At 35.6% G+C, this 21,801-nt stretch overlaps 1 protein-coding gene across 1 annotated transcript in view; it reads left to right on the forward strand.

Moving 5' to 3' along the window:
• Positions 1-13,774, forward strand: part of LOC119775988 (corticotropin-releasing factor receptor 1-like) — a 120,801-nt gene extending 107,027 nt beyond the window's left edge. Inside the window, exons 11-14 of the mRNA XM_038274175.1 lie at positions 2,633-2,718; positions 2,888-3,023; positions 3,257-3,298; positions 7,706-13,774. Of these exons, the coding sequence (XP_038130103.1) occupies positions 2,633-2,718; positions 2,888-3,023; positions 3,257-3,298; positions 7,706-7,846 (405 nt within the window). The 3' untranslated portion in view covers positions 7,847-13,774. The remainder of the gene's footprint in view (positions 1-2,632; positions 2,719-2,887; positions 3,024-3,256; positions 3,299-7,705) is intronic.
• Positions 13,775-21,801: the final 8,027 nt, after the last annotated feature.

The following is a 21,801-nucleotide window of genomic DNA, read 5'->3' on the forward strand; positions in this document are numbered from 1 at the left end:
TAAAAACATCATAGAATATGTGAACAAAAAAAAAACAACAACTTCAAACTTTTAATTTTGTAATGGTATTCATAAAAGCACTTTTGTTTGTAGAGGGTTAATCCTTTCTTTAATCACTAATCAATGTCAGAAATCAGGGTAAATATACCTGATATATTTTATTTAGAGGAAAATTTTGTTTATCTCATTTGTATTTATGTTCAAATGATTTAATTGAACTGGAACAGTGGGGGGTGGGGTGTGTGTGTGTGTGTGTGTGTGTGGGGGGGGGCGCAAAACTCAATCTCGCCTAGGGCAACCAAAGGGCTAGAACCGGCCCTGCTGGGACACCATCCTCAAGCCCTGAAAAGTCCTGCAGGATCAGATTATTCATTTTCATGACAATATTTTACTGTTAAAAAGTTAAAGTTAAATGTTCAGATAGGACATATATTGTCCTTACGCCAATTGCACCATTCCGTTTGTTGATCTGATCTTGTGAAAAAGACCCAGAGATAAAAACAGCATAAAGTCTATTAAGCAACTAGCCGGAGACTGCTTACCAGAAGAAAGAGCTTAACCATTGAAGCAGCTAATATCAGTTTCTTATTATTATATTTGTAAAAAATTAAATATCTACTTTGTTTTTATTTAGTCCTAAGACAGTAAAACTGTGAGTCAATGGTGTTAAGATTAGGTTTATACTGTGAGGATTTCATACTTAGCATGAATAATCAGTTTGCTCTATTTGGGTTTCCTTTTACATAGAAGTGGATATGCTTTGAATTCTTCTTAAAGAACTGTTAACAAGGAGGAATATCTCACACTTGCACTTAGGGTTGACTTTGCGGCCCTCAGGATTTTAAAGAAAGCACCGTATTCCTCAGACTGAAGTTGAAATACAAAATCTACATGTTAGGGAAAAGTTTAAATGTCAGATTATTAAGGAAAGTAGCACAAGATGGCTCACATACCTCTGCACAGAAACGCCTGCAATGTCTCAAGCTACTGATAAATTGATTAAAATCCTGCTCCAGAGTAAGACTGAAACTGATGGTCAAGGTGAACAAACATCTGTTTTTATCTAATTAGTGAGAGGATTGTACAATGTGTAATTTAAAATTTTAGTAACAGAATAACACTAAGTGGGGAACAGAAATAGAACTTAAGAAGAGAAAGCAAAGACCAGTTTCACTACAAACTGAATCTACTGAAGTTTCACTTTAAATTAGAACAGTTAAAGGGAACCCTAAAAAAAAGGGTTTTTAGCCTTAAAGCATCTTGGGCCTTTAGTACCTTTAGTGTCTTCTGGAAGTTTGCTATTCTTTATTAGTGAAGTATAGTACAAAATGCACACATGGAGTTTGCATTTGAAGTCCAAAAACCAAACATGGAGTTGTCTTCATTGTTCCGGTTCTGGTTCTTGGTATGCACAATATGAATACAGATGCAAGTAAGATCTTTTTTAAAGATGGGATAAAAAGTAAGTTAATAACAGGAACAGTGCTATCATTATTTTCACAGCCAGGACAGTTATAATTAACAAATGGAAAAAAAAAAAATTAGCAGATCGTTCAGCCATAGAAACACACCATAGCAACCGCATGCTTCAGCTACAGCCACTAAAACATAAACGTCACACCTGGTGATTGGCTCCCGCCTAACAGGAGCTAAAGAAATTACTCACTTCACAAAGGTTCATATGTATTTTCGTTGCCATCACTCTCCGTTTCAGTATGTATAACCACCATGTTGGTTAGCCGATCTCCCAGAGTGACATCAAACTTCTGGCTTTGGTATGGGCAAAAACCGGCTTTATTTTTAATCATTAGTATCTGAATATCTCAAGACTCTATGAGTACACATTGCTTAGAATAAGTGCTTTGTGCTTAATTTGAGTATGTAAATAAGATGACCTGACAATGGAATGAGTATTTTAACCCTTAAAATAAGATGATTACTTTAGATATTATGCATGTGAAACAAGAGACTGTGGTTGTTTTCTCATATTTTAAATTTAAATTGTCTTATTCCATTGCCAGCATATCTCACTTACCAGCCCAATTCAAGAAAAAATGCACAAATTTTCAGAAAAATTAGATTTCAGTTTGTATGGTGATCTTTCCCTCTCAAACTACATGGCACAAGTAGTTATTGACTTTAGGAAGGATTCGTTTTATGCTCTGTCTGTAACTGACATAGATTTACATTAAATAGCAAGACTTTTCCGCAAAAAGTAGATAAAGAGCCTAGAGCTCTACATTAAACATGTAGGAAAGTAGCCTCTAAGCAGAGCAGGGTTGGTCAGAGGTAGCATGGGGCCTTTAGCACAATTTGTTTTGGTGCCCATCTTCATGCTTATAACATCACCACCACTAATAGGGTTTCAGTACAGACTTGTTGCATTTTTTTTTCCAATTAAGCCAGGATTTTCCCAAATTTCCTCCAAAGTTAATCGAATTTTTCTTACATTTTTTTTTTTTTTTTTTTGGTAAATGTAGCAAAAAGTTTTAAGACTAATGTCTTTTAGCTGCACATAGAAAGTTAAAAACAAAAAAACTTTACTGATAACATAAAAGCAGTATTGGTTTTAAGAGCAATGAAATGCTGATTTTTTTTTATCTTAATGGGGCTTTCTTTGATTTCCCATCAGATTAATTTCATCTTCCTTTTCAACATTGTGAGAATCCTGATGACCAAACTGCGAGCTTCTACAACATCCGAGACAATCCAGTACAGGTAAATTTCTTGTAAACCTGCTGCTGAAACTCCAATAAACAGGCTTGAATTATTCATTTTGTCCTCCATCGCTGAAGCCTGGACCCTGAAGGGCCTTTTAGCGTGAAGTGAAACACTGAGCCGAGTCTTTCTGTCACGGCTGTCTGATCTACGTTCTCCTCGTCTGCAGGAAAGCCGTGAAGGCGACGCTGGTACTCCTTCCTCTCCTGGGAATCACCTACATGCTGTTTTTTGTCAACCCAGGGGAGGATGAAATTTCTCAAATCGTCTTTATATATTTCAACTCGTTTTTGGAGTCCTTTCAGGTAGGATTTATCCTGAAATTAATCAGGCACAAACCGAGTATAATGGCATCTCTATGTGGGTGGCTTTATCATTTGTCTGATTTATTGTAATGCTATTATAATGAGTGCTAAAAAAAAACAAAAACATGATGATTAAATGTTCAACATAATCAGCTGTATTAGTGATATAACCAGCATCAGGGCATTGATGATGATGTTTTGTTCTCACTTTATCTCCCCGTTCCTCTCTGCAGGGCTTCTTCGTGTCAGTGTTTTACTGCTTCCTAAACAGTGAGGTAAGCAGATTTACTCTAGCTTATTGATTTAACATTTCAGTGTTTTAAACCCCTTCCCTGATGCGGATGCCTAATCATATTCCCTCTCCTCCAGCGTTCCCTCTCAGCTTTCTGTGGCTGTTGTGCTGCATGTTTTCGAAGCTTGAGGAGAATGTATTTAGGGCACAATTAAGCCCTGTGATGTGCCGACATAAGTGACATCACTTTCTACGCTGTATGACACTGTCAGCCCTAATTTGGTCCTGGGGGAAATCACGGTTAAAACCGTCTCAAAATAGAGCTGGAAAGAACGTGCAAGAAGGAAATGCTGTTTTATATTTTTTCAAGTTGTTTAAATAATTAGTGTTGTTTACATTTTCGCAAATCAGTTTTCTGCAGAATGTTGAAATTAAACCAGACTATGTGATTGGGATGCAGAAGAAGACTTGGATTTATCTGAGGTAAATCCAGGTCTTCTCGGGGTAGTGCATTTATTTTTCCTAATGTCCTTATGAGTAATGATATAATCATTTCTGAGGGTTGGATAATTGCTGGAAAAAACAAATTTTTATAATAATTTTGCTGAATACACATAGTAAATCAGACAAACAAAGAGCCCCTTCTATGTAAATTAAATTATAGCAGAAGCCCAAATGAAGCAGGAAAAACATAGAAGAAAAGGAGAACACTTTGAATGTATCTGAATATTTCAAAAACTGCTGATCTCTTGTTTTACACAAAAAGACATCTCAGGTTGACAAAGAGCGGCTTGACAAAGATAAATTGCGACCTTGACAGCAGGTTAAACCTTGAATGGGCTCCAGAAGTAGGCCCACTCATGGCTCACTCACCTGACTGTGACATTCAGAGGGTTTCCAAATAACATCCATCCATCCATTTTCTTACATGCTTATCCCAAGTGGGGTCGCGAGGGGTGCTGGTGCCTATCTCCAGCTGTCTACGGGCAAGAGGCGGGGTACTCGCCAGTCTATCGCAGGGCAACACAGAGACAAAAAGGACAAACAGCCATTCACGTACATATTCATATCTAAGGGGACTGTAGAGAAGCCAATTAACCTAACAGTCAACTGTGGGAGGAAGCCAGAGTACCCAGAGAGAACCCACACATGCTGAGGGAGAACATGCAAGCTCCATGCAGAAAGACCCTGGGCAGGGAATCAAACCCAGAAGCTTCTTGCTACAAGGCAGCTGTGCTACCCACAGCTCCACTGATCAGCCCTCCAAATAACAACATTTTAGAATAATCTGTCTAAAAAAACATTGGTCTAAAAGTCTTGTAATATGTTAAACCTTAGTCTCAACTTGAAATGTTAGTTCTAGACCAAAGTTTTCCTTTAAACATTTTACACTATTATTTAAATTATGAAGTCTCTTTCTGATGGTTAATCAATCAAGAATAATTTCAGTTTATTTATATAGCGCTGATTCAAAACAAATGTCATCTCAAGGCAATTTAAAGATACAATTCAACCAGATTATGCAGTCAGAATCAAGAGCCCATAATGTCAATCTGTAACTTTGATGAATTTTGTTGAGAAGCTGAATCAGACTGCACATATGATAAGCAGACAATAAAATATCCTATAGAGAAGAACTAAAAAATCCTCAGAGAAACCCCCACTGACTGCACATCAATGCCCCGTGATTTGACCCAGTAAGAAAGCAAAGAAATGGTATATGTCACCTTTAACTTCACAATGGAAAAAAAGATGATGGTAATACTCAAAATGAATTTCACACTGAGTCAAAAAAAAAAATGTTCTGCATTGTCTGGGCTCTTATTTAACCCCTTATTGGACTCTCAGTGAAATACTTTCAAAATCCACATTTTAAGCTAAGAGTGTTATCGGAGGACAGGACAAGATATTATTATTTATAACTTTTAAAGATATGTATATTTTGATGGTAAAAATCAAGTTTAATCAAATAAACAAAAACAATCACTTATTCTAATATGTAAAAAAAGTTCTATAAGAAATTAAAACATATTATTTTTAACTTAGGAATCTTTTAACTTAGGATGATTTTTTTAATTTCTTTATATGGTTTAAAAATGACTTCAAAAGCCTTTTTTTCAATTTTTTTTGTTTAGTATTTAAATAATTGTTTAAAGTGGCTTTATTTACATTAATTGTATATATAATCTTTAGTTAATTAAATAGATATTACATATTGAGATTACCAGATTTATGAAAAAGCCTCAGATGCTGCTTTATTATGTTCTCATTTTCCTTAAATATTTGTTCATTGTAAAATTTGTTAAATAAATTAAACTAAATGAACTTTGATTAGAAGAGATTAGAACTTTGTAGAACTGTGAAGGATTAAAAACTCAGTTCACCTTCAGGCGGCCATTTCTGCAAAATAAATCATCATATTATTATGGGAAAAAAAGGCTTTAAAAAGTGTTTGGAGTCTTTTGAGTTATGAAAAATTACACAATAAGATTTAAATCAATTTAGGCCTTCTGTTGCATTTAAATCAGATGAAAAAGCATGGTATGACAAATCTAATTGTGTTCTCCAAAGATACAATCGATACCCTCACACCTAACCGGACCTTAATGACTTCAGCTGAGCCTCAAACCAGCCGTGAAGGTAAACCCCAGACTGAAAGATCCGGCTCGGTCTGGCCTCTGCACCGAGCAAAACAGATTAATCATTACAAGTTATTCCTCAAGCAGCATGTGAATGTAATATCTGCTCCCCTTCAGTTACCCATCCTCTCTGCGTGATCGCTCGCTGGATGATGAAGGAATATCTCATCATGAACTGCCATGTAGCTCCCAAACAAAGGGCTTAACCAGCATGTGCAGCTTCCAGAGGATATTGATTTAGGATTTTGTTACAGGCTGAGGCTTGCAGGGAAAGCAGTGGGGAGGAGTGCAAGAGATGAACAAAGGATGCCTGCAGTCACATTCAAGAGAAAAGGAAAACATTTAGCTAAAGAATATGCAGAGGATTGAATCATCTTATTTCAGGCCGAAAGCCAAGTGTTATTTTAGATTAATGCACTCGTGGGGGGGTGATGAGAAATAACCCACATTTCTGATAAACACATTTTATTTGTCTGGTACTTTTTAGATCTAGATTCTCGAGTTTTTTGTTTTTACCAGTTTCCCTTGTCATTTAGGTAAAGTACCATACAGTCCACTGCAACAGCCGAAGGATAAAGGTGTTCAATTTGGGTTCCTAACTTTCCACTGCTGAAATTAACTTGTTTATTTTAGCATCAACTTTTACATGTGCCAGAAGAACGAACCTCTTTCATTGGGAGTTACGCCAGTAGGGCTCATGTTAGGCAAGGCGAGGAGAGTTTATTTGTATAGCACAATTCAGTACAAGGACAATTCAAAGTGCTATAAACAAAAAGACAATAAAATAGATGAAAAATAAAGGTAAATGAAGATAAAAACACAATAAAACAGGTAGTAAACAGTTGGAAACCATAGAAAAACCTCACAAGACAAAGATAATCACAGTAGTTTTCTGATATTAAAGGGAAAAAAGCCTGACCCTACATGTGAAAGTAATTAACTCCACTTGTTACATCATGACTTAGCATTTATTAGGTAAATTAGTAGAGAAGCTGAGATAATTAGTCCAGAAGATGAGCTCAAATGACTGGCTGCACCCATGCCTGATTCCTTCCAGACCTTTTGACTGAAAGAAATCACTTAAAAGTACCTGTCGGACTAAGTGTCATAGTCTTTCTAAGTTTCTAAGGATGCAAATCTTTGACGTTCATATCAACGACCAATGACCACACACCTAATCCCTGTACCAGCGCCACACCTCATTTCTAAGGTTTAAAGAGTCAAGTAAAACACAGTGACAGTCATTATTTAGAAATGGAAAAAACTTGGCATTGGTAAACCTTCCGAAAGGTAACAGAAGAACCCAGAACAACAAAGCTCAGCAGGCCTCACTCGCCTTAGTTAAAGTCAATATTTATATCCATCTTCTGACTTATCCCTGTTGGATACACGAGGGGTGACCCCAGCTGTCAATGAGGAAAGGCGGGGTACATCCTGGACAGGTCGCCAGTCCATCACAGGGCAACACAGAAACAAACAACCATTCACACACACTCAGGAAGCCACTTAACCTAACAGTCATGTTTTTGGACTTTGGGAGGAAGCTGGAGTACCCAGAGAGAACCTACACATGCACAGGTAGAACATGCAAACTCCATGCAGAAATTGAGGAACCCGGAACCTTCTTGCTGCAAGGTAGCAGAGCTACCCACTGTTCCGCTGAGCAGTAAATTTAACACAACAAAATAAAAATATAAATTTTCAAAACCAGAGCCCAGTCGATAATAATGGTGTTTTTCTTTTGTTGATTTTGCATCAACCTAGAATGAGTGGTGTGTTTTTTTAGCTCTGGGTTTTGATGTTGTTCACAGGTCCGCTCAGCTGTAAGGAAGCGGTTCCATCGGTGGCAGGAGCAGCACTCCATCCGGGCCAGGATGACCCAGGCTATGTCTATCCCAACTTCACCTTCACGTGTCAGCTTTCACAGCATCAAGCAGTCCACTTCGCTATGAAACAGGAAACCAGCTTTATCCTGCATACTGGGACAAACCCTCCAGCTGTCACTGTCCACATTTCTCACCACCTCAGTGAAGTAGACTCTCTGAGCGGGGACAAAGAGACTCTGCGTTGGTCCTCTAAACCTCAGGGGGGACATTATAAAGACTTTCTGGAGAAAATGGATGGGGACTAGGGGAGAACAACATTGCAGACTTTGCATTATTAAAGGTTAGTGGATCAAAAGATCAGCGAAATGATCTGTATGACCTGGAGTTTCAGTGTGAATGTACAGCACACCGCCCGGTTTAATATTGGCTTTCTGTAGAAAAAGCGCCTAGTGTATTCCTGCCTGCATAATTTAATTTAGCAATCATTTTCCATTAAATCCTGTGACGCACGGTTTCCACTGGGATGTGTCCACTGGGATGGATTCCCAGTGGACACCAAAGGCAGAAACCAAGTTGTTAAATGTTTAGAAATGTGTTGATACTTTTGTTTTTTCAGTGTTTGTTTTTTTTCGCACTTTCCTCCCCTGTTCTCAGCTCAGTTCCATTGTTGTTCTTTCAATGGAAGGTTAAATACATTCCTTACTTCTACCTGAAGAGTTTCGTTCCACAGTAATCAATTCAGGCTGTTTATTTATATTGTTTTTACAGCTCTCAATAACATCAACCAAATGGAGAGTTTCAAATAAGACGTTCCTAAGGAAGGAACAATTATCGTAAAGTATACATTTCTGTGGATTAAATAAATGGGAGTGGATTAGTTGGTTTGAGCATAGCCGTGTCTTCACGTTTGATGGGGTCGTCCTTTAATGGCCGTTTTGACTCCTTGTGAGTCACAGAGCTAATAATGAAAGGAACTAACACATTAGTGCAGTCTTTCAACGCTGATAGATGCTTTTTCTTGATTATCTGCTGCCCCGTGCCCCAGATATTTTCCTAAGTAAAACTAATTACTTCCCTGCTGCTGGTGCAGACCAGCTGAGTTTAAAACGTCCTTCTATCAGAAAGTGTTTCTGTATGCGCTCATACATGAACATGGGTTGTTTTACATCCCAGATTATGGGTCACTTTTATTAGACTATGCCATGTTTATTTAATTCCTTCAATCCAGAATTAACCAATATGGGGCAACTTTTTTTTCCACAAAAAAAAATGAAGTGCCATTAGTAATTAGAAATCATTTAATGCTGGAATCATCAATTATAATTATTACTATGCAGGAAACACTCATTTATTATATTCACAATGATCGTCATGATAAAATATATCCTATAATCCTCCCTAATTCACTCTGCTTAAGTCCTCAGCATGAACAGGGCAAACTAAACACAAGTATTATACATTCCTGTCCCAGTTATACCTCATCTACCTTAACAAAATTTGATTTAACCAATACAGTTTAAGTTAAAAAGCCAAGAATCAAAGTGTTTCCAGTTTCAAAAAAACTTCTCTGTCCAAGCAGCTGATCTTTCAGCTGCTAACAAGAAGGCCACCACATGGAGGCTTCTTCTAAATCCATGGGAAAGCCATTGGACCTACTTCCATTTAAAACCTGCAGACATACAGATTTGATGAAAGTGTTTGTCTGCTGCATGTATGATTAGTTTCTCAAGTAATTTTGAGTTTGAAAAAGCAAACAAAATCATAGAAATTTCCCACATCGGATCCGTGTTTGAACCAGCTGAAATGTTTTAGCACTGCGCACAAAATCTTCAGAAAATCTTCCTATGTAAAGATTCATGTGCATTTTTATTTTTAATTATCTTCACAGTTTAATAAAATATAACATGATAAATAAACAGATTAATAAACAGCAATAGTTAATAACATGGGTACAAAAAAGATTAATGGGGGGAAAAACTGAATTAGGAAGGACAAAATGGCAACATGTTTAAGGAATCAATGGGTAAACAGACCTAGAGCAAAGATTATAACCCCTAATGAAATCAGAATAACTCTGAATGGCTTCCTTATGGTTTATATTATTTAATGACGTCTCATAATTCAATTTTCTTGCATCAGACTTTATCCAACTCAAAAATTGAAGAAAGAAATTCCTTTAAATTGAGCATGAAATCAAATTTTCTTGGCAACTTTACAAAACTCTTATTTTTCCTGTTTTTTTCTACCCAAGTGTGTAAAGAAAAAAAACAGAATCTGTGAAATGTCAAAGGGGCAAACTTAGCTTCAAAATCTGTTTAGAATGTGGGATAATCCATAACGCTGTTAGATGTAGCCTACCTTTTGCTTTGGTGATAGCTGCTAAACGTCTTTGAATGTGTCCTTATGAAAACTGTCAGCAGCTCAACCAGAAAAGCAGATGAAGAGAAAAGGAGCGTACTTTAAAATATGACAATCCGATCAAATTTTCTATCTAATTTTAAAGTACATTTAATTTAAAATTGTTAACATTTTTAGATGCAGGTTACCCAATCAAAGCAAAGGTTGAGGCTGCCTGTGATGCTCTAGCTGTAGACAGATTACAGCTAGAACGTCTGTATAGAAAGAAATTAAACATTTAAATATTTGTAAATAATCTGTAAATAGCTTATGTCACTTTAAACACAACTATTTTGCTCTTATGGACTAAATAAGCTGTGCTGAAACTTTGCAGATAAGCAGTAAAGAGCATTGCTGGCTCATCCTGCACTCAGGGAAACTTTCTACCTTTTCCTCCAATTAAAACCCATAATTCACATCTCACACTTATTTAGACCTGAGCCGTAACTAGCGGCAAGTGATCATGTTAACGGCAAGTGATCGTGTTACCGGAGCTGACCAATCAGAGCAGAGGAAGTCTGTTTAATAATGAGGTAAAGGAGAGGGGGATCTATCTCCATAGCAACATTAAACAGTTCTGTTTGTCTTTAAATCTATTCATGTCTCACCTGATAAATGTAGAAATGTAATATTAGTTAAAAACAATGTGATAATGTATATTACTAAACTGTGTTTATAAAGTACATTTAAATACTTTACTAAGATTAACAAATTGATACATGCTCTCTACTGGATCTCACTACTAGGCTGAAATACAGACATGATAAAAGATAAAGTGCACCCTCTTTTCATTTTTATAGTTTCACGTATTGTGTTAAAAAATAAATCTACTGTTTCCATGGTTTTGAAATCTAGGTAGAAAAATTTTTTTCCTAATCAACTAAAACAAAGTAACACGTGTTTCAAAGAGATTAAACATATACAAAATATGGAAACAAGGACTGCAAATTATATGCTCTTAAAATATGGTCAATATATCCTGTGGACAGATGGAAAGATATCAGCAATGACCCAGGAGAAGTAGCTGTTGTTGAACATCAATCTGGGAGGAGTTATAATGCCATTTTAAACTGTTTGAAGTCTATGCCTACTTTAACTTTACTTTAAAAGTTGTGTTTCATTTTTTTTTACCACAGCTTGAACCCAAGATAACCCAAAACATACATGTTATCCGATGTGCTTTCACAGGGTTTCTGCAGGTCATTAAAAAAATATTAAAAGTCATTAAATGATTATTTTTTAAATTAAGGCCTTAATTGGCATTAAAACTCATTAAATGTGATTATCGTGGCATTTAAAATGCCTTATTAAAAAAAGTTTATAAAATCAATTTTGTCAGAAATATTGCGATATATTTGCATGGAACTGCTTCCAGTTGATCGTAAAGCTGTATGTTCGAGAAAGAAGCTCGAGGCGGAGATAAAGCTAGAGAATGAGAAATTTCCACAAAACTGGCTGGAAAACGAGGAATACGGGACATGGCTGCAGCCTGTCGACGGTAAAGATGACAAAAGATTTTGCGGAGTATATATGAGAGTCATGAGCACTTGTTGATGTCATTAAAATTATTTCAAAGAGCATTAAAAAGAATTAAATAAGAGTTACTCATTCCTGTATAAATCCTGTTTCAGAAAGCCTGCTAAATAAAAACCTAGAAGGGGGTGTACTTTAATTTTATCAGAGCTGTAACTCTATTTGCTGCTAAATCTATTTTAGTTTCCTTCGTCTTAACTTTAACTGTGTTTGCTAAAGAAGGCAGAAGCACTGAACCAAAATATTCAGATTAGTCAGCAGAAAAAAAAAGAAAAGAAGCTAAAAGTTAAGTAATTCATGAGTTCTCATATAAGGTCTCAGTTTGAACTAAGAACATTTGGTTTTGAGACGGATTTGGTAAAAAAAAAAAAAAACCTTTGGAACAAAACTCTTCAGCTCATCAAAGAGACTTAAATTTGTCGCTCGAACATAAGTAAGGCCGGGGAAACGTCAACTTTTGTTCATCAAGTGATTTTCACTCAAAGAGTCACACACTGTTTACAGGTTAACTGTAATTATATAAATAGAAAAGATGAGGCAGTGGGATTTCACAAATAGAAACCAAAAACACAAACCATGCACTGTAAGTCATCAAGGCACATCAACTGTTCACGTCCACATTCCTATGAAACCAGTATGCCTAGCACCGGTGCATTCTTAACAACTGCTGTTTTACTGTCAATATCTAAACAAAACTCCTGTTTTCCTTATCTTGCAGTTGTTTTTTTTGTTTTTCTGTTGTTTTTTTTATCGTTTATAAGTGATTTGTAATCTTTGGCTATGAAATGTCCAATTATTTATAACTAAGAGACATTCTGATGCCATCATGATTTCTCCTTTTCTGAGAATCATCATCTGTTGTAGCTAAGCAGCATTTTTAAAATAGAAATAATAGATTTACGCAAACGTTATTGCAGTGGGGGAAACAACTATTGTATTAGTTTCAATTTGCAAGTAGAGAATTTTGACCTAAATAAAACAAAAGCATGAGCTCAGCTTGGTTTAGGTGCCAAACTTCCCATGAAAGACATTTTGCAGCTGTTAGTCAAGTTCTTTAAAATCATCTCTAGAAGTATTTTTCCCCTGTCTTCTGTTTCTTGAATGCTCACAGATTTCCTGCAGAGCTGAAGTCTGTAGACTATAAAGACTGGACTCTCTGTAATTAAGGGTCTTTGCTCAGGGACCCAGAGTGGCAGTCCGTGGGAGTGGGGCTTGAACTCAGAACCTCTGGATTCCAAGTGCAATGCCCCAACCACCAGACCACCTACTTCCCAACAGGTAGAGAAAGCTACTCCTCCAAGATGCTTTGCCCCTTTAGACCACATTTAGAGCAAAGTTGAATTGGTGAAAACATGAAATTATAGAGAAAGGTCTCTACAGTTAAGTGCAAAATTAATAATTTTGTAATAATAGTTAGCGCTGTGTCTTTTTGCAGTATTTTGGTCTTGTTTTTATTTGCTGATGAAAAAAAAACTTTGACAAAGTTATTGTCATTCTAATTGACTAAATAATTAGATCTCTTTTCATTTGAGTCAATGAATTAACTTTATAAGGTGTTTTTTATTCTACGTTAGCCGATCAAATCTGAAGCCTTGTCTAAATCCTTTAAATAATGGCGAACTCATGGGCCTTATCGAACAGGAGGCTACAGGGATGCTTTATCAGTGCTGTTCTTGGTGGCTGGGATCCCAGCTCATCTTCCAGCTCCTTCTGTGTAGCTCAGAGCTCATCTATCACCTTTCATATCATCATCTTCCTCCCTGGTAAAAAAAAAAAAAACATCTTACAAACAAAAACATCTTACATTAACCTTCAGACCTTTTCTATTTATTCCATTTCGAGCTAAAAACTGACATAGAAAGAGTTTCAAAAAAATTGTTTCTCCCACTGTATAAATTATTTATATGTATCAAAGGTTCTTAAACATCACCAAAAAATGTTTAGATTTAAAGTCCAGATGTTTTAAAATGAGCAGCGTATTTTAAATGCTGTCATTCCAGTTAGGAATGAGAGGAAGATGGTTATAGTGACAAAAAATTGTATTATTTATTGGTATTTATTTCAGATTGTGTTATTTTCATACTTGAAAAGATGTCAAGAGAAAATAAACTGTGTTGAATTCAAGTGAATTATTTTTTTTTTTTCATTTCTTTTCTGGGTCACAAAAACACAAAACTGTGCTCAGGTTAACACTCCCGTTTTGTCTCCATCGTCTCCTGAGAAAGAAACAGACAAGAAACCCACTCTTAGCGTCTCTGGCTTTGTGTGCGTTCAGCTCTCGGAGGGGGAACATCGGCTTTTAGATCCACTTTTTCCACCCAACTGCACAGTCACCATTTTCCGGGAACAAGAGAAAACTTTCATGTTTTTAATCGATGCTCAAACAACAATCGATGCTGAAATGGAGGAAAAAAATCGGGTATGACAGTTTTCATGACTGTTTTCTGTGAGATTTTAGGCTTGTGGCGTTGCTTATTGCTTAATTGGATGTGAACGTCCATGTGAACATTTAAGGAGAACAACAGGGTTAGTCATTGCTGGGAGGGCAGCTTCAGGCCAGGCTGTTACTGCAGCATAGCACATTCATGTTTATAATCAGGCTTTTCCAGATTTGGGAGCTAATCTTTACAGTTCATAGTCAAGATGATTAAGTTTCTCTTTTTTTGTGGTTCTTATGATTATATAATGATTGCTCGTGCAGAACAGAACATTATGGATGTAGTAAAGATAATTTGACCCAGTCACTTAACCAGTCGTTTGCTTTTTTTTTTTTTTTTTTCATGATATCCGGGCCATCATCTGCTTTATCTTCTATGTTTAATTCACAACAGACCCCCCCCAAAAAAAGCCTAAAGAATGGACAATGGCACCCAACAATAACATTTCTAGCCAAATCAGAGGGTTAACTGTCTTAAACACTCAAAACTTTGGACCAGTTTGATTTTTTTTTTCTTTGGAATAAAATAAAATCACTGTGGTGAGAAATTGTGCTACATTTTGCTGTAGCTTCTAACCATCAAACCTTGAAACCCTCCTCAGACATTAAACCCAGATTGGATGGCTGGAGAAGCAGTGGTTACAGATCGCTGTGTTGGAAATATTTTAGAGCATTTTGGGGTTTTTTAATGTCTCAAAAAATGTGTTTCCTACTGCTGAAGCTCAAGCTTCAGAGAGGTTCTGTTTGAATCCCACAAGAGGAGAGACATGAGCTGTAACCAGGAGGCAAAGGGATTGAAAAACGACATGAACTCTGACCTCAGCTGATAGGGATAATTTAAGCGGCAAGAAGAGGCAGAGAGCTGATATGAGAGGAATGAAAAGCACATAATTTAATGTTACCTTGTATAAATCTAGAAACTATACCCTATATCCTATCAAGCACAGATCTTTTAACATGAGATTATTGCTGTTCTCCAGGCTTTTACTCTGCATAGCTTGTTTATTGAACCCCTCCTGCAGCCACAGCGTCACTGACAGCTGCAGAGAGCTGGGGTTAGTGTAAATGTGTTCAGGTGGCTTCTCAAACATTTCTGTGTGTTCTGAATATTTCAGAGGAGTAAATCTCTGCAGGCAGGTGCATCATCACTGCAGGAGCTGGAAGATCAGAGTCCGTGGATGGCGATGCCTGTCTAAATGTGTTGTAAGGTGCAGATAGTTTGCATCAAAGTATAAACTGTTTAATATTAACATTCTAATAATAATATTAAAATAAATCAGGATAAAAAAGGGGTTTTATTCTTGCCGTCATGGAAAGAGTTTTGTTGTTTCAGCCGTAACCCTACAGAGAGTTTTATCACCATTCCAGGGAGGTTTCTGAATTAAGATCATAACCATGAATGATCAATTGCACTCACTACAAAGAAAAAAAAAGTAAATAAAAATAAAAAACAATACCATTATGAGAACAATGAGGAGCAGCAAAAAAAATAAAAAATCCTGCAGGGGACAAATGGGCTAACTTTAACTCGTACTTTGTTTTTATAGATATCAGAATTCAGTTAGCTTTACAGACTCATCCCCTTCCTTTGATGACAATTTTATTGGAGAATATTATAAACAAAATATCCACAGATTTTCTCTCTAAAAAAAAGTTTTAAAAAGATGGCTTTACACACCTACAAAGGAAAATGGGTCATTTTGATTTTGAAAACCTCAAAAGTAAAATGATCAAACACGTATCTAATAAAAATTATGAGTTTTGAAAGGTGCATTGAAAATATATACAACAAGAATGGCTCAAGCAAAGCACAGACTTCATCAAGCTGTAATAAGACTCTCTATTTCTGGTAAATATAAACCCAAAAATGCTTGCAGCTATCACTGCATTCAAACGTGGTTTAGTAACATATCAAGCCAGAGGGGCTGAATAATAGAAATACTTGCCCTGTTTTTTGTTTTTTTAGATTTTCATCTGTAAGAGCAATAAAAAAGCATGCATCCTCATGCCGTCTGTGAGTTACAGTAAACCTAGTAAACATTGTGAGCTGTATTCCAGTAGGTTTGATCTGAAATAACTGTGACTGTAAATACTGGACCAGCGGGGAGTTAGACGGGTATCTCATCAAATGTTTTAATCTGCACAGATTTTCTGCTGCAGCCTCTGCTGTGCTGACACATCAACCTGCAGAGACTTATTCTCTAATGAAAAACTTAATATCACCAAGAAAAATGCTCACAATATAGTGCAACACGTTCATGGCTGAAATACTCTACAGCCTTGTGTCAAAGTTACCTGGATTTCTTGATTTATCATTCAAGAAACTGAAATGGACAGAAAAATGATTCATTTAAAAAAAAAAAAAAAAAACGTTTTTATTTATTTGAAAACTCTCAACAATAAAACCGAAACAATATAAATTTAGTCCCTTCTATTCTGACACCCTGAAAAAAAATCCAACAGGAGAAAATTTTACTTGTAATGAAAAAGAATATAATAAGATAGAACAGCATTTCTTTATTTGTCTACAAAAGAGAAAATGCAGAGTTACAGCAGCAAAAAAAAGATACAAACCAAGATAGAACTACACAATTAGCCATCAATGCAGCACTCACAACCTCTATTTAATAGCAGAAAATCAATTTGACGATTTAACCCTATTCAGTATCAACCAGGCCATTCCATCTTTAGTCCTAAACCCTCCGGGGCCCGTATGCTTCCTATCAATAGTTCATCTAACAGGAATTCCTGACGTTCCTACCTAAGGAGCCATAAGGAATCACACAATCACATATTTTAATGTAAACATCTTTATGTTTTGGTTTCTATAATGTAGAGATTCAGCCACTGAATAAAATTTTCTAACTTGCTTTTTTTTTTTTTTTTTTTTTTTTTTTTTATTCCTTTGTAAGAAAATTAAATCTCAAGGTTTGACAGGGTTCATATACATGCACGTTCATCCCATAATGACATCCTTTCCTACAGTGACAGAGATCTTAAAGGTGACCCTGATAAAATGAGAAGGAAGAGGAGCTGGGGGCTACAGGCTGATGAATCCGAATCGAGCGAAGGTCACCAGAGTCCCACTAATTACCTGATCATTTGACTCAGGTAAAATTAGAGACACATCTAGAAGATGCAGTGCACTGGATTGTAGGGGCCAGATTTGAGGCCCCTTGATTTTCAGTCTCTCAGATGCAAGGGTGAGTGTTTGTTTGCACCATCATATATATTATATAGATTTTTATTTTTATTTTTTACATTGTTCTGTGGATCAGCTGCTCTTTTCTATTTAACTAGAATAGTGCATTTTTACTGAATAGGCCTCATTAACAATAAAACATGTATTTTGATGTATTTTTTCTCTTTTTAATAAATGATTTCTCTATTTCAAGCTTAATATTAGATTACTTTTTTATTCATATCATTTAATTAAGTGTGTAGGTGATTTTAAATACTTTCCCACAAAGTGCCCCATTGTGGGACAGCTGTATTCTTTTCTTAAATCAGGAGGACAAATGAAAAAAAATGACCCTTTCTCTCAGTACAGACCTACTGAGGGACACTTTAAATATCAGTCCCTGTCTGTACTATGGAGATGGAAATCAAAATGATTGAAATTAATCCCTGCAATGAATGTTTTTTTTTTTTTCTAAACCCAGATTATGCACCTTTATTCCTGTGATTGAGAACTGTGCTACATAAGTGCAACCAGACTGGCAGACTGCAGCATCATGATCATGTCTTCAATTGAGGAAAAAAAGTTTTTGCAAAAAAAAAAGATTCACGGATATAGTTAGATCAAACGGACACTAGATGGTGCTATTACAGCACACATTTTTCTATATCCAAAAAGCATTGCTCTACATCCCTTATACTCAAAAACACAATATCTAGTAAATAAGCCACGCATTTGTTCCTAAATATGTTATTTAATTTCTAAATTTATTCTGCAGGGACAGTATATGTTAATTCCTTTTAATGCACCAAGCTATCTTTCATCTGCTGCTTCACTAAAAAGAACAAAATTTAAAAGGATATATGGTGAACAATGCAAAGATAAAATACACCTAACTGTAGAACACCTGCCCATCAATACCATGAACAAACAAAGCTACAATATCAATAACATTTAAAACTATTTCAGTGGATCCTCATGATTGCCAAACACACGTGGTCATACAGTCAGCTTAAAAGGAGATGCATGTAACTAAAAATGATAAAATATCAAAGTATAATAAACCACAACTCTGTAAATTGTCAAGGATGTTATGTTTGGTATTGTATAGGATCTAGGTGAGAATTGATAACATAAATGATTTAATTATTTTGATCATATTTCAAAACACAGGAAGTTCGGCACAAAACGAGCTTATATATATAAAATTTAAAAGAATCACAAATATGATTTCCTGTACTTAAACAGGACATACAAAAAGAAATAGAGAAAAGTACATTCCAGTGTTAAATTAACAGCACTTAAAGAAACGGTTGGACTACAAACTTAAACTAATCATTTTGTTCAATTTTGGGGGAATTCATTTTTTTTTCAGGTCCAGATTTTCTTTACATAAATCCAAATGTTATCCCTGGGGAGGAGGTGATGCTTAGAATCGTGTTTCTGTCCCATGAATATGGTACCAATAGTTAATGTCCAACACATTAAACTTACTTTCAAATATTTTACTTTATATAATGGAAAAATATGAAACCCACAGACGTCTGTCCTAAAATGTAAAAACTGAAAGGGTCACATACAGTAGTGGGCCTCCTGAGAGAGCATCAGTAGTTTCTAACTCCTGTACAGACTTCAACTTTCAGCCCTAAGTAGGCTCCTACATTACATTTGTCCCCTGTAGATTTTTGTCTTTAAGATCATTTAAGAAAGGGAAACTCATACATTATAAAGAACCACATAGCGATGTATTCCAAGTCATTAATTTCAGTAATTTTAAAGATTATAGCTTTCAGATAATAAAAAAAAACCCAAATACTGTGAAAACAAAAGTTAATTAAGGAAAACTCAATGTATCCCAACCTAATCAGCTAATTCACTCAAAACACCTGCATAGGTTTCCTGAGGAATAATAACTATAGAGATTGGATAACCAGAACCACTCTAACTATAAACTTTATCAAAAAAGAAAGTTTTAAACCTACCCTTAATAGTAGAAAGGATGTCTGCCTCATGGATTAAATCAGGTAACTAAAAGATCTGACTAACACTTTTCTTTTAGAAATTCTAGTGCCATGTTAGGAACAGAGATGGCAAAAGTACTCCCTTTACGTACTTGAGTAAAAGTACAGATACTTGGGTTAAAAAATACTCTGGTAAAAGTGGAAGTACTGATTAAACTTCTTTACTCAAGTAAAAGTAACAAAGTACAGGCTTGTAAATTTACTTAAAGCATAAAAGTAAAAGTAGAAACCACTTTTTTCATGCCGTTGCCTACATTTTAAATGGATGTCTGCCAATAGGACTAGATCTCCGTTGTGTTCATTTTCAATCATCTCGTCGTCCATGCTACTATGCTAACGCCGCCGCCACCAAGCTGCAATGATTTGCCGCGAATGAATACCGCCGAATCTGTCGATTCATCTTGTAGTGGTGCGTCAAATGCAACGTAGATTCCCATCCAATTAGATTGATTTTGGTATTGATGACGTGAAAAATAATAACGGTAACTCCATTGAAATGATTCAAAACTAAAGTAACGAGCCAATTTTTTAAAATGTAAGGAGTAGAAAGTACAGATATTTGTGTAAAAATGTAAGGAGTAGAAGTAAAAAGTCGCCATAAAAATAAGTAGTAAAGTAAAGTAAAAATATCAGAAAAATCTACTTGAGTACAGTAACGAAGTATTTGTACTTCGTTACTTCCCATCTCTGGTTAGGAATATAAGGTGCAATCATATCTCTGATATGAGAAGGAGCTTGGTTATTTAAGGCTTTGTGAGAAGGAGGATTTTAAATTCTATTTTGGAGGCCAATAAAGCGAAGGCAGGATAGGAGTAATGTGATCTCTATTGTTAATTTTCATCAGAACTCTGGCTGCAGCATTTTGGATCAGCTGAAGCCTTTTAGCTACATTTTGTGGAATAACAAAATAACAAAAAATAAATTAAAATAATAGTAATTTACATCATATTCAAAAGACAAATTTCACTGGTGCCAGTTTTATGTGGGATCAGACCAGCTTTATAGTGTTGTTGAACTCCCAACGAAATGAGCTACAATGTGTCACATTTTTCAGTTCGGTTCAAAAACTTTATTAACCCCAAAGGGAAATCAAATATTGTTGTAACTCTTATTGGGGTTTCTTCAATTATTCTTTAGATACTGATGCAGGCAGGCAGGAAGGATCGCCTGAAGATTTCCATTCTAGATCTGGAGACACCTTCGACAGAAGACACTTTTGTCGTATTGCAGTCCGATGAAGAGAATGCTCAGGGTTCTCCATTTTATAAAGAATATTTCTTTGTTAAATGACATCAATTTAGATACCTAAAGAATAAACAGAAATTTAAAAACAATAACAAAAAAACAGAGCAGTCTAAAAAACAGGTACTTAGTGATGGGTAACCACAATGTTCTTGTTTAGCAACAGTGTGATAGCCCTTACTATTTTCAGCTTAACAGTACCGGTAAGTTTTCTGCTTAGCAGCTCACTATGCAGAAATGCACTAAGGAGAAGCCTGTGAGATGAGTTAATTATATTTATGTTCAAGATAAGATTTGTTAAATGGATTAATGATGTATATGCGTAGTAGGTGGGTATATGCAAGTATGTCCTGTTAAGTTCAACCTACTGGACCCAAAATGAGCAAATGTTTTTTTTCCATTTTTCATGTTTGTACTTAAAACCTATTTTTTGTTGGTTAACAATGTCTTATAGAACAGTTTTGATATCGCCTATCTTAACGGTCAGTACTGCACGATCAACAATGTCCTTTTTTCCCCATGAAGGTTAAATATAATTTTACTATTTTAACAGCCAATATTAATCATTCTTGAAGTTTTCTGAAATGCACACAGCTGGGGCAAGCTGTATTTGATAAGAGCCTAAATCAGTAGTGCTGATACACATGCATCATACAATATAATAAATACCGCTGTTGATAATTTATTAGTGCCTTGAGAAAAATAATATATTGTTTCCAAAATAATTCCTTCTCTGTTCTCACTTTCTAAGATCTCTCAAAAAAACAAGAAAAAAAGAGTCCATCATAAGTCGGCAATTTTGCACTTTAAAATCCTTACCATCATTCTTGCCGGTAAGACAATAAAAAATATATACTTTACAAGTGTCTTTTCGACAGTTTATGATTCTCTTACATGAAAAAAAAAAAAACATATACAAGACATTTTTGCATAAATAACACTTATTCGTGTTTTGAATTGATGTATTGTTTGGTCATTTCACGTAAATTCCTTTTAAGTGAAACTGTACAGAGCTGAAACCGTCAATGAGACGAGGGGCATACCACCACTGGCACTCACAATAATTAATAATCTTATTACACACATTGAACCTTAATTACCTGAACTGAAATTGTTTACAGTAATTAAGAAACAGAGTTGATACTTAGAACTTCACATTGTCAAAATAATAAACTTCAAGTAGATTTGTCTTTTTTATTGAAATACATTTAATGGATTTTGGTAAACCAGTTTGACAGTATTATTTATTATATTATGCTGGCATTATGATCGG

The sequence above is a fragment of the Cyprinodon tularosa genome, unplaced genomic scaffold, assembly GCF_016077235.1.
Source record: "Cyprinodon tularosa strain WSP-4 unplaced genomic scaffold, ASM1607723v1 ctg90, whole genome shotgun sequence".
Classification (NCBI taxonomy): Eukaryota; Metazoa; Chordata; class Actinopteri; order Cyprinodontiformes; family Cyprinodontidae; genus Cyprinodon; species Cyprinodon tularosa.